The sequence below is a fragment of the Elaeis guineensis genome, chromosome 8 (assembly GCF_000442705.2).
Source record: "Elaeis guineensis isolate ETL-2024a chromosome 8, EG11, whole genome shotgun sequence".
Classification (NCBI taxonomy): Eukaryota; Viridiplantae; Streptophyta; class Magnoliopsida; order Arecales; family Arecaceae; genus Elaeis; species Elaeis guineensis.
Window position 1 is genome coordinate 11,338,895 of NC_026000.2, and position 13,709 is coordinate 11,352,603.

At 36.4% G+C, this 13,709-nt stretch overlaps 1 protein-coding gene across 8 annotated transcripts; it reads right to left on the reverse strand.

Moving 5' to 3' along the window:
• Nucleotides 1-1,801: 1,801 nt before the first annotated feature.
• On the reverse strand, nt 1,802-12,770 carry LOC105050065 (chromatin remodeling protein EBS). 8 transcript variants are annotated; one of them, XR_832944.4, is made up of 8 exons: nt 12,367-12,770; nt 11,919-12,261; nt 11,757-11,825; nt 8,291-8,330; nt 8,125-8,202; nt 7,816-7,841; nt 6,809-6,879; nt 2,803-3,143 (listed from the first exon to the last, which is right to left on the reverse strand). XR_832944.4 is itself a non-coding variant. In XM_010929924.4 (6 exons), the coding sequence occupies exons 1-5, from the start codon at nt 12,437-12,439 to the stop codon at nt 3,117-3,119; spliced, it is 651 nt and encodes a 216-aa protein (XP_010928226.1). In that variant the 5' UTR covers nt 12,440-12,769; the 3' UTR covers nt 1,802-2,109; nt 3,084-3,116. The 8 variants fall into 8 exon arrangements, 4 of the variants coding, with proteins under 4 accessions (XP_010928226.1, XP_073118010.1, XP_010928225.1 ...); XR_003801596.2 differs by lacking the exon at nt 2,803-3,143 and adding an exon at nt 7,292-7,446 and having other exon boundaries at nt 6,811-6,947; XR_832946.4 differs by lacking the exon at nt 7,816-7,841.
• Between the last annotated feature and the right edge of the window lie 939 nt (nt 12,771-13,709).

Consider the following 13,709-nt stretch of genomic DNA (forward strand, 5'->3'; position numbering starts at 1 on the left):
AGCGTGGAGAGGCAGCGGCACTGAAGTTAGAATCATATTCATCTATTTTTGGTTCAAGAACCATATACATCTTTAGGTTTAGAATCACAAGCATGGGAAAAAAAAAGAGACAATATGATAAAGTATTTTGTTGATGTGGAGGGATGCCATTTAGTCCCACGTCCATTGTGAGTTAAAATAAAATTCCGCTTGGAATGGAACCTCGAGAACCATTAATATTTTTTTGGATGATGCCTCTTTTTTTTTTTTTCTTTTCTTTTTTTTTTTTTTTTTTTTTTCATCCTTCTGATCTGATGATAAAGTCCCAGGATAATGGGATGCAAAATCATTGTAATGTTACAAAAAGATAACAAAGAATATGATAATTAATTAAATAAAATAAATTATGCTAGAAGGCAAGTGATTTAATGGGATGGTTGGTTCGCGACCAAAGTGAATTCGAAATAGATTGAAATCGAAATGATTAAATCTTTCGAAATGTTTGATTCATAATTAGAATCTGAATAAAAATTTAAAAATTAAATCTTAAATAGGTTAGATCATTCCTATTTCATTCTGAAATCAGAATTAAAAGAATTAAAATAAGACTCTTTTCAATCAAATAATTGAAACGAGAATCATCTATTTTTATTATAATTTCAGATCTCAACTCATCTCAATCAAACACCATCTAAATATTTATTTTAGAATAATCACTAAGAAGATAAGTACAAAATTATGATAAATTTATTTATTATAAAAATGATTGATTACAATTACTAGTTACGGCATTAATACCAAATCAGCCAGCTATCAATACACGTTTCTGGCGCAATAAGAAATCCAATAGCTTCGATTATGATTGGTGTAGCCCTATCGTCCAAACCGTGCAACCAATCCATTAAAGCATCCGTGAAACGTGCCGCACGCTGTGCCCTGGCTGCCGTCAAGACCTGTCTAATAATCCAAGAAGATCAAATTTATGAAAAGTCTAAAAGAATATGGAGTGATGAGAAGCCTACCTATTCTGGTCACATATAATGTACGATACTTTGGCTGTCATGAAAGAATGAAGCATACTCTTGAATTTTCATGAATGCCGTTTGTATAGATTTATATTCCTTGAAAAGAAACAATTATCACTCTCAGCTTTGGAACTGATCTCGTATCCAAGTAAAGCTGCTAGAGATGAGGAATGTACCCTCTTAAAAGAGTTGCACGTTTGGTAGTTGAATGAGCCTATAGAAATAACGATGGTTGTAGCAAATGACATAGTGATGACACTGATGATTTTAGTGGATATAACGGTAAATGGTGTATTGGAGATGGCAACGATAGTATGATGGCAAGGACGATGGTATGAAAATTTTTGTGTGAAGACTGAAGCACGATGATGGCGATCTGGTGAAGACGGTAAAAATTGTGATGCTGTAGTAATGGTAGCATAGAAATAATAAAATAATTTTAAAAATGTCAGATAAAAATAGTATCAAATATTTTTACCTTAGTTCTATAGTTTTATTTTTAAAAAATAAAAAATAAAAGTGATAACGGATACACTGTAATAACATCCATATTAAAGCGGCAAAAATTTGCCCAACTCCAAATTTTCAAAGCCTTCCTAATCACTTTTACACCTTCCCCCTCCCAGGCCCCAATCCCAACCCCCAACCTAGCAGGCAAAACAGAAAAAAAAAAAAAAAAAAAAAAAGGAGCTTTCTAAATCTTCTCCTGTTTTTCAAGACCCAGCGCCCAATTACCCATAGGAGTCAAAAGCATCAAACCTACCAGCGATCTTAGAGTTCTCGACAACTCATCATATGCCTCAAAAAGACCAGCTCGCCACCTTAAACCGTATCGTATTTGGAAAAAGCATGAAGCGGTATGAGACTCCAATGCAAGCCCACGTCCAAATTATGCCAGCAAACAGCATGATTTGCTTATGCAACAATACTAATATGAAATGTTTGACAGTTGCAACAGCCTAGACGCATTGGACAGTTAACCTGAATGAAAAGATACAAATATTCGCCTACTCCTAGGCCGGCCTCTACGCTTTCTTGGGCAAAACCTCTCCTCGGTTGGGCTTGAATTATATCTGAACCGCTTCATGTTTGCTGGATAAATAACCTGTCAAATTTGCCATCATTATCCTATCGACCTGAAATGAATAAAGGGAAGAAAGAGAGAGAGACAAAAGTAACCTCCCAAAGGTTGTACAACAAAAGGATCAATTTTAATATCCCCAAAATAATATTAGCTGGAGTTACATCCCGAATGAATTTTCAACTTAGAAATATTGACTAAAAATTTGATATTAATTTTGGAAAACTAAACAAATGTGCACGCAAGCTTAAATTTGAATTTCAAAGGATATCCTGCCATGCTCGTGCTGTGATACTTACTTTATAAAGACAAGTTATACGTGCAACAAATGGAAGGAAAACAAAGGAACGGATACAGCATACCCTCTGCATTCAAAAATATGACACATATGAAAGCCCACGTATTGCAACCACTCGCAGTTAAAAATTTTGGTTTTGGAATCCATAAGCATTGGAGCAGATATTCGTAGGCTTGTACTGTCATCTCTTGCCTTACCACCAGCACATGCCTAGCAACTGCCAACTTCTTGTCATATCTAAATCTAATCAGATTTCTTCCTTTCCATGGGCAATACCACCATTTTGACTCATGACATGCTGATATTAACTAAAATATATATAGTGACAGCAAACACATTACAAGCAACAACACTTGGGAACTTGTCCTGTTGGTCTAAATCTAAACAAATTTCTTCCTTTCCATGGGCAATACCACCACTTTGACTCATGACATGCTGATATTAACTAAAATATATATAGTGACAGCAGGCACATTACAAGCAACAACACTTGGGAACTTGTCCTTTTGGTCTCCCCTAAGCAAGATCGAACAAGATTTAGCAAGCCACATCAAGACACAGAACATAACGAATTTACTTTCATAACAGTTTTAACTCAAGTCAAAAGAACTGACTCTAGCCTCTAAAAGCAATCTGTTCCCTGAACTGTACATTTTCATGTTACCAACAATGAAGAGCTACCATGCCATTAAATGTGTACCTCCTCATGTGAGACCATGCAGCATCAACTCGGTTACCTCTTCCGCCTTTTCGATTCAACCTACAAAAATACACCACAGATCATCAATGAACTAAAAGGTATCAGAGTAAATAAAAGCAAGCAGTCCAAGTAACAGGTTTCCTCAAGGCATCGTAAAGTATTTCTCAAACTGCGACATAATGGTGAATATTTTAACCCTCCCACTTCCTCATTCCAAAAAAACCTAGCAGGTGAGACCACCAGGCAAAATGGTGTCTCTCTTCCACATAGGGAGAATATTGAGAGTCATGGGTTAAAGATTTGCCATTATATCATCTCTTCCCCAATGGGTAAAATAGGTAGGAGATTTTGGATAAAAATCCTTTACGATGTGTCATAGGACCTATAAATTCAAACGTAGTCCATCTCATGGGAGAATATAATTTATATTACAAACTTAAAAATATTAGAACTGGAGCCAAAACAGTGGCTGCTTTCCCAGTCAGAATTCCTGATCCCCCGTAAAATTAAAAAGCTCAAACAAACAACTCAAACCAAGCATCTGATTATCAGCCATTATGATGACAAGGAATCGACAACAGCCTCCAATGGCTCTGATTACCATGCATGACCTATTGTTTGGTTCCTTCCAGCAACAATAGCAACAATAAAGAAACAAAAATTATTAACCTTTATTTCACAAAGTAATTCTACCATAGTGAACTTAAAGTTTTAAGTGCAAATACAAAGCAGTTTTGAGTCCCTATAACCATGTATATGGTGGTCTTCTACCAAAGCATCAAACCCAAAATGAACAAATCCGTACAGGTAGCATGCCAAAACATACAATGAGCCATTAAATTGAGGATCCAAAATACAGAACATGACATAACATCTTAAGACACATAAGAATTACAGTTTGATAAGTATATACGCTTTGAGATTGAGATCTTAAATTGAAATGTCATATTAAAAGTGCATATTGTCTCCTTGCTGCAGAAGCTAGATTGGCCATTTTTGATTTTGCATGGATAGTGTTGGAGCTCAAATTAAGACCTCTCTCTCTCTCTCTCTCTCTCTCTCTCTCTCTCTCTCTCTCTGTATCTCTCTCTCCCTCACACAAGCACACACGAGCCATATAGTATGTGCATCTACATATTATACAGTTTGTGCGTTGGCACCCCTTTGTTTGCGTCATGCTCTATGTTAATCTTTTGCAATTTGCATAGCTGCAGCTTTAAGACATAAAGAGAGTACACTAGCTCCACTTTCTCTCCAGCCTCACAACACATAGGCCACATGTTATCCTAAACAAGTACTCCACATTAATGCCAAAAATACCATATGATATTGGCAGATCTTCTGACAATCTATGCAATTAGATAGAATCATCATATCAATGGACCTCCAGAATCAATTGTATAGAATAGGATTTGATGACTCGTCATATGCTCATTACCAAAAGTTAGACAACCAATATTTTTTTTTTTTTTTTTTTTGGCAATGCCTCAAATACTTTTTTTCATCTATAGCCTCCAATATAAAATCAGGCAATGCATGGTGCCTATAAAGTATTCACAAAATTGTCCTTTCATATCTCTTCCACAGAACAGTCAGAGACTTTCATAATAATGGTTAAGAGGAGGGGAATCTCCATAACTTGAACCCTTGCTATTCATAAGAAAACTTTCAAGTAACAATAATCAAGATGAAACTATCCTTGAAATGCAATTATATTTCCTTCCATAGGACCCATGAAATAGCTAGGATTCACATAGGCCTCTAAAAAAACACCGATCTTGTTTTTTTTTCATCTAGCCTAAATGCTTTTGCCTGTTTGTCAAAATTGCATGCTCTGCCTTGTTCTCAGGAATCAAAATGATTTCCAGAGCTGTCAGGTTGGTTCAATTCCTTCTGAATTGGCTCAAGCTGAAATAATGCTCTCATTTCATCTGGGCAAATTTTAAACTGATATGGTAGTTCGCTTACTTGCATGAGACTTGCTCCTGTAGGTGCTGATTTTTGTCGCCAATTTAATTGGATTATTAAATTGTAGTTCTTTCTCCAACCTTCTATTCATGTATTAGATCCTTCTATCATAAAAATTTCTTCGAGCCCAGATTCAAGCTTAACCTTAATTGCTCCCATTTTCATCTTTTTTCGGGAGCATGAAATCTCTCTTCAGGCCATTCAATAGCTTGATAGTTGGCTAATCTAGGGCCCCTGTTCTTTCTTTAGAAGTGCCTTCAGATACCACATGCTATAACAGCGGACACAAAAAGATTCCTTTAGAATCTCTCATATTTCACAATTTGGATTGTAAAACTTTCAGTAACAGCTTCTTTATGCCAATATTCATACACCTTTGGGGATAGGATTTTCATGGAACTGAAATGTTAATTAAGATCCACATCTTTATACTAAACTTTGGTCACTTATCGTCCCAACCTTCTCTTAGATTTGGACCTTTCAACTATTATTTCTTCTTGATCAACTATAGTTTTATGTCCTTTCTATTGCTTCACAAGCACCTCGGTTCAAATTTATGTCTCTTCATACTTGCTATCCATTAATTGTTAAAAATAAGCTTTAACAGCAAGTATTTTTCTGTTTATTCGAACTTCTTGCTTTATGGTTCCATAAAATGTTGTCTTGCATAAGTTTCTAAGGCTTGACCTTCTGACATTGTCTTGTAGGAAGCCCATCTTCTGTTCTCCTGTTAGTTTTGTTATCTAAATTGCCTTTTGCTTCCATGTCTTCCTTGCTTAGGATCCAAGCTCACATGGTTTTGGGTCCTCTAGGTATTCTTGCTTAAGTTAGTCATCTGGTTTGACTTCAAGACGAATTTAGCATTCTCGTATTTGGCATCTCCCTTCACTAAGCTCCCTATAACAACTCCAATCTTTCATCCTTCATGGATCTTACCCCAACAAAAAGCATGTAATCAACCACAAGCAACATAAAAGCAATGTATCTAATTCCAAAATACTCACGACTTCACGGCCTTTTGCTTAAACCTTTGATGCCTTAACCTTCTCTAACCTCAATCTATCACCTAAAAAATTGTGCAGTAAGACTCAGTTATCTCTCTCTATGCTTGTCCTTGGTGACACATCTCCCATCAGCTTCATATATAGGTTCCATTTATTCAAATTTTACTGCATCATCTTCCTTATTGGCTATAATTAGTTTGTAATGTATATATTTTCCTATATGCCCTGACAAGAAAGCACTTTCAGTCTATCACATTCCAAAGATGGTTCCACTACAAGTTACATAACAAATGTAACAGTACATACATACCCAGAAACACTCGCAAAAACTTTTTATCAATTCCTTTCTAGGTCTTATTGGTAATCTATCATATAGATTTTATGTGAATTCATGTGTCTGAAAGAGGTGAGGATTAGATCGTGATTCCAGACAATCTTTCAAGGTCTTATTTGATCTAACATAGACATAACAGATTTAATACTTTTTATGAGTGAGATAGTAATTTTATGCCATAAGGCCAATGAAAACAGCATAACCAAGTCCCATCACAGGCACAAAAAGCAAGTGATAGGTACACAGTTGTCGTCATAGGTATATATTAAACTTCAACAACTATGCCAGAAATGACTGAAGAGGCTCCCATGACTATCAACTTCATACATCGTGACATGAAACTTTACAGATAATGACTCCACAGAAAAAGGATAATATAAATAATAAACTAAATAAGGAATATATAACATCAAATTCACCTTAGGCTCCGAAATTGGTGAAGCAGGATAGCCATTCACAGATCTCTTAGCATCATCTTCTGAGGTACAATCTGAACAGAGAAAGTGATCTAATTTTTTTGCCTGTTCAATAGTCATGCCCATACAAGATGGGTGAAACCTGCTTGGGCAGTGATGCATGTAGTAAACATCATACATCAAACAAATAAACAAAGACAATACCAAAGAACAAAAAAATGATTAAACAACATAAGCAATCATTTTCAAGTTAATATTACAGTTTATCCAGATATCTTCAAGCAAATGGTATGTATATTAATTAAACAGTTTGCATTTAGACGGACAAAGTAAAATAACTAACTAGTTTAGAATCACTTAAAACTGCAAGAACCAAATGCAAAAGTGATCATTACTGAGTCCGGAAAGAAATATTTATGGACACCAAGAATCTGCCATGCACTCTTTTCCCATGTCAATCATTGGACATCTGTATATAGCACTCACCACTGCATTGAATGAATGATGCAATATCGGTGCTTAGGATAACTGTTTTAAAATTGGTCAATGGCATATCACTGGTCCACACATAGATTTCTGCTTAAACTTCTTGGATATGGAATGCAGCAGCAGCAAAAACATGATACACTAGCTGGAAGAATCTATAAAACCACAAAGGATAACAACAATCAGAAACAACAATGTCATTCCAGCTATGTGTGATGGACTTCAGAAATCCTTAATTGTCAAACTTTTTTATTAAGGATGAACTTTTAAATATATAGCTAACTAATGCAGGAACTTTGGTTGCCCCAAGCTGCAGTTGACATATATATAATTTTCCATTTAGGAGCTACAGATATCATGTAATGTTACAAACAATATTCGGCACTAGCATGCTTCTGACATCAAAAGCATGTTGAAGCCAGTAATTATAGGATTTTTCATTGATCTTTTAAACGAAAAATTATAGTTGTATTGGAAAGAATAACAAAAGCCTACAAATTGTACATCAAAACAAAATCCAGTACCTTGTTTCATTTTGCTGCAAACTCTTCTAGCACCACCAAAACATGTCCAAGAAATAGCACATGAAATAAACAGTACGAGAATAGTTATTATATGTAAATAATGAGCGTTATATGGTTTTCTAATATGATACAATAATTTTGTTTATAAAACATGTTTCTTTTGTGAGTTAGCTGAGTTTGTTTCCATTGGCATCAGCCCAGATACCTGGATAATTCGTAAGTAATGTGTGTCTATTGATCTCTTATCATTTTTGTAAAAGGATAACACTATTATGCTCCGGAATTGTAGTTCTAGGACTAGAGTCTAACCAGTATCGGCATCCCGCGTTGGAAGTCATGCTATTATGCAGACAGAATAAGATGTCTCTTTAGAAGAGCCATGAATTGCTAATATAAGAACAATAAAGAATGACATCAGTAGCCAATCTGTAAAATATAACCATGGTCAAATGCATTTTCTGAAAGAACTACTCACAGCATCCAGGAAGCATGACATCAGACATCCAGTCCTACAACTAAAAGCAAAGGACATGTATCATCCTATCAGGAATTTACCTTAAGCCAAATATGAATCTAATCATTTATTGACTATAAATTTTGATTCTCTAACTATATCCACAACCACCATACAACAAGTGAAAATTCCTTCCATTGAAAAGTAGCAACCAATATAGTTATAGCATTATAATTGTCAAATAGAAGGTAAGAGAGAAGCAGAAAGAGTTAACTTAAAGGTGGATGGTACTAAGTTGAAAAGGTAAGATGAGAAACAAAAAGAGTTGATTAAAAGATGGAACGACACTAAGGTGCTAAAGACCCAGCATTTTGTTCATTGAAGCCGCCCAACAGAAGATATAATTCACAGCAAGGTGACAACAAACTACGTAGAAGCAATAGGAATGTGTGATCATTCCAATAATCAAACCTATGGTCTATTAAATCTTACTATTTTGCTTATATACATTATTATATAGAGAGAACCTCTAAGACAGGACAAGAAGCTATTGAGGTTTGGGGTATGGAGCAAAGAATTTGAAGATGTTTACAATGCTCGACTAACAACATGACTTGTTGGCCACAATGATAGATATCACTTAAGGCGACAATCATCTCATTGAACTAGTTGTTCCCAATGGAGTTGGTACGCACGGCTCCACCGTTGTTTTTCCCCATTTAACTAGGTCGATATAGCCAAGACATTTATCATTAACTACTCAAGTAATTCAATTTTATCAATCACTTCATGGTAGCTTCAATATCCACAATTACAAGACTGCTAAATAACTCTAGCAATTTTTGCAAACCTGTTCAAACATAAACAGCTTTTTAGATAAAAAATAATGATAATATATGGAACACTGGTATCAAGTGATCTTAAAGAAGTAAAAAAATACAAGTAATAAGCAGCAAAATTGTTCTAGGATGTTAGGAAGTTCATGACATCAAACTTAAATACAGACAACATGAACTACTTTTTACAGTCTCCACAAAGCAACCTACAGCTAATATTTCCTGACAATGAACATTATCCAAAAATTAACAGTCAAACAACGCCAATAATACTGGACCAAAAAACATTGGGATGTATGCATTTTTTTAAAACATGAAGGAAATATCTTATGCTTCTTGACTATTGCCAATTGAATTATCGAACATTCTTCATGCATGTGATAGAAAGATGCAATATTTTTAACCTTCATAACTACAGTAAGCTGCAGAAGAAGATAACAAACAATATTTAGAGGGAGGAAGAGGAGCAAGAGAAAGAGACCTCCAAAGTAAATTTCTTCAAGCAACCAAACTGCAAAAGGGAAGGGGCTTTATTTAGCCTGTGATCCCTCCCACTAACAATACTACAATATCCATCATTATCTTCTGATTCGGAACTAAAGCAACACTTCATGTAACTTTGAATTTAACAAAGCCTAGAAATTCATTACCCTAAGATACTGATCTGTGTGATGCACAAAAAAATGGTAACCGTTCAAATCAGAAGAGGATGATTGGCAGAATATTGCAAAGACATAAAGCCAATTTTCTTTTTTATTTAGTAACCTAATTCACTCTCTTACCAAAATTTGCAATTTTCTTGTCAAAAGAAGAATTATGGGATGAACCTATTGAATAGAACCAATTATAACACTAACTAAAAGTAACTTCACCTGCCGAGGATGAGGAATGCAAGCAAAAGGTTGATATTCCTCATGATGCTATTACAATTGACTAATTTCAATGGTCTAAAAAACAACCTAGTTAAATAATAGAATGGTAAAGAAAAGAAGCTTATTCTACAGTTAGTAATAAAAACTTAAGAAATTTATCTAATTATTCAGCAAGCCAAATTGTAAATTTATGGACTCATATAAACCAACAAGCAACATATCAAAGCACGACTTGCATCCTTGACCTCAAATATGACCTTCAATAAACATAAGATGCTTGTACAGCATGACAAATAAGAGAAATGTTATTTGAACTTTGAAGGCATATGCTCTAGAAAAATGAAATTTCCTTGATTCTTCATTATGTAAGCATTCTGCAGTGTTGTATCTCACCACACAATGATACAACCCTGACATGCACAATACCCTCAAAAATATATATATATATATATTTAGATATGAGTCTTCTTTCAAAAAACAGTGGTAATATGATTCTCTCACTAACTATTGGGGCTTTTATTGGTTAATAGGCAAATCCATAGGTTCACGAGCTTTTTCTAAAGAACACTGTGTGTTATAATCACTTCCTTGAGACATACTAGAGTAAGAAAGTAACCATAAGAACTGAGCCAGTAGATGAAAAAATTAAGACCTGGTACAGAAGAACTTGCTCTTTAATGTTTTAGGCATAAATTATAGGGCAACATCCACAGTCGCATAACAACATCTTAGTGCAAAAACATCACTAACATAAGACAAGCACCACAATATGGTATAAAATTGCAATATCAATCCAGTATTTCAGTGTGCAATTAAAATCTAAATTTGCAATCATACCAGCAATTTACGTAAGCTTTACCACTATAAACAGGAGAATGCAATATCCTTAAGATCCTACAATGAAGTCCTTGATATAACAATCTGTCTGCGTCAAAAGAGCGTAAAGTAAAACAGATGTTTATATTGGACAAGGAATCCAGAAAAACACAGAGAGATAAGGGGAAAAAAAGAAAAACATGAACAATGGGTCCCATTCTCCAATCTCTATTGGATCTCTCAGCATTACATAGAACTGTAAGGAACAAGTTGGCAATCTATATGCTTCTATGGAGCTACGGCACTATTGTCTTTTCTAGCTAGCATTGATCGAAGAGATGACATTTATAATGAGTTAGTAGTAAGAAACTTTTACTCCACTTCACAATAAACAAAAATGCCTGCTCAAATTCCAAATCCATATAACAACACCAATATAGGACATTAGTGGTGTGCTAAAGCACGCCATGTCACTCTCAGTATCAAAAAATATCAATATGCAGTGGCCTAACGAATTCCGCTTCTTTACAAATCAAATGCTTAAATTATACCAACTCTGATTTCCAAATGCACTTCAAAAGGGTGCTAAGTACAGAGAAAAGAAGGCCCTAAAATAATTCTGAAACAAATGTGTATTTCTTCCAGTGAGCAAAAGAGAAGCACGAAGAAAACAAATCCAGCGCCATAGCAAGTCCATTGCCAAGACAGTGGTGAACAGGGAACACAAAAAAAAATAAAAAAGATCAAATGCTCAGCTAATGCACCTCCCTCCTCTTTCAAGTAGCAAGCAACAGAATGCACATGCTAATGCCTATCATTGACTCTATCGATTCCTTAATTTTTTATATAGCATCATGAGGGAACAAAAACAGGGATCACTGTCTAGGGGGAAAAAATGGTAAACTCAGCAATCATGGAAACAAAATCGAGAACAGAAGAGCAAAAGTGAGTAAGATGGCTTACCAGTCCTTGCACCCCTCACACTGGACCATGAGGTCGTCGGGATTGTAAGGCATCTCGCACTTGCAGTACCTGCAGAATTTTAAGCGGAACAATTCCCCAAGATAAATCTAATTCGAAGAACCATGATCATCGTCACAAGTAAAAGAGAGGTGGGAAGCATACACTGCGACGCGGTCGGGGGTAAAGCCCCCAGTGGCGGCCTTGTACTCGAAGCGACAGAAGTAGTCCTCGGCGCCCACGTTCTCGAGCTTGGTGTAGTTCTTAAAGGAGTGAACGGTGCACTTGCCCTCGATGGTGTGGGCGCTCTGGACGTCGTAGTGGTCGGAAAGGAAGAGCTCCTTGGCCCCGTGGAACTGGCGCCGCCCCCCGATCGACTCCTCCGGTCGGTAGTACCACCTCACCCGCACCCTCACGTTGTTCCGGTGGTCCGCCTCGATCTTCTCCACCCGCGCCACGTACGGCGGCTTCTCCGAGTCCGACGGCCGCATCAGCACGCAGTCCCCTACTGCGTTTTACCCACAAATGTTTTAGTTCCACATCGAAGGTAAGAAAAAAAGCAAAAAAAAAAAAAGGTCAAAGTGGTGGATGGAATGCGGCGATGGTGAGGTACCTTTGACGACCTTGTTGGTGCCTTTGATGGTGTAGGAATCGAGGTCCTTCTTGCCGGGTTTGGTCTTGGCCATCACCAACCTACCTCTCTATATCCCTATCTCTATGAAGTAGTGGTGAGTGAAGTTTTTGGAAAGAAGGAAATAGAGGGAATAGGCGAGTAGACGTCGGTAATACTAGTCGCTAAGTGGAGTGGTTGGATTCCGTTCTCTCTGGATCTCTGACTCAGGGGATGGGTTCAGGGAGGACGAACGGAGTTGTGGTTTCCGAGGGCGAGAGAGAGAAAGAGGTGAGGACGCTGGTGACGGAAACGAAAACCCTAGAGGCGAGAGAGGGAGAAAGAGAGAGAAGCTTCCGGCAAAGGGGTCAGTAGAGGGCTCGTTGGAACTTAGCCTTGATGGAGTGGGACTACGGGAGTAGCTTTGCTTTCGCATGCATTTGTGCGGGGTATCCATCCGTCCGTCCATCGCCTGACCACAGCTATACCCTCAATGATGATTATGAGCCATGAGAGGGATTGCTTTGGAGGCATCGTATACATTCCCCTCATGATGGAGCCCCCCATGGCGTTCATGATTTCCGTACGTATGCATGCTAATGTGCTTTCGCGTGCATTGCAGTGGTCTGTTTTTTCCTGCTCCTTCTATTGACCGTGACGTGGAATTGACGGACGGTGGATCTTTTATATATAGAACGTATATTGCCTTCTCGAGGGGCTATTATAAAGGTCCTTTGATGATAAATCTAACTCAAGTCCCTGTAATTAAGAAAAATTCTAAATCAAGTTAAGAACTTGCTTTTTTTTTTTTTTTTGCAAGTGTGAATGAAAGGAGTAAGACACTTGACACACATTTTATTTATTTATTTATTTTGGTAGGAACAAATATTTTATTTATTAAATTGTAATAGATGCAACTTGCTTTTGTATAATAAAAGATAGAAATACATGCTTACATTAAATTTTTATCAGCATGATTTATGAAGTTATTATTAGATTAAATTTTTAGTAAATTACTAAGAAACTATTGTTATATATAATCATCCGAAATGATGCTGGGATGTTTTATAATCAAAATATTCTCGTGAAAATACCAATTTATGCTCTAAGTTTAACAACCCTCAAACTCATATCACTTAGTTGTTGAATCCTACTCGCCCAAACTACATCAAATCTTCCTTGGTTCCTTTGCCTTGCCCTCCAAAAGTATCTCAATGAAATTGGCAGCAGTTGTGATGGAGAGAATAGAGAAAAACAAGGAAAAGAAACCGAAGGATGGATAAAATGGTAAAAGGGAAGGGAAAAAGTCCAGAAGTATATTTGCATTATGGCAATTATATCGTAAT

Coding starts and splice junctions, on each gene's coding strand:
- LOC105050065 (XM_010929924.4), bottom strand. CDS start 12,439: ATGGCCAAGACCAAACCCGGCAAGAAGGACCTCGATTCCTACACCATC. Junction 6,948..11,756: donor TGTGAGGGGTGCAAGGACTG/GTAAGCCATCTT, acceptor CTGCCCAAGCAG/GTTTCACCCATCTTGTATGG. Junction 3,144..6,808: donor CACCAATTTCGGAGCCTAAG/GTGAATTTGATG, acceptor GTATTTTTGTAG/GTTGAATCGAAAAGGCGGAA.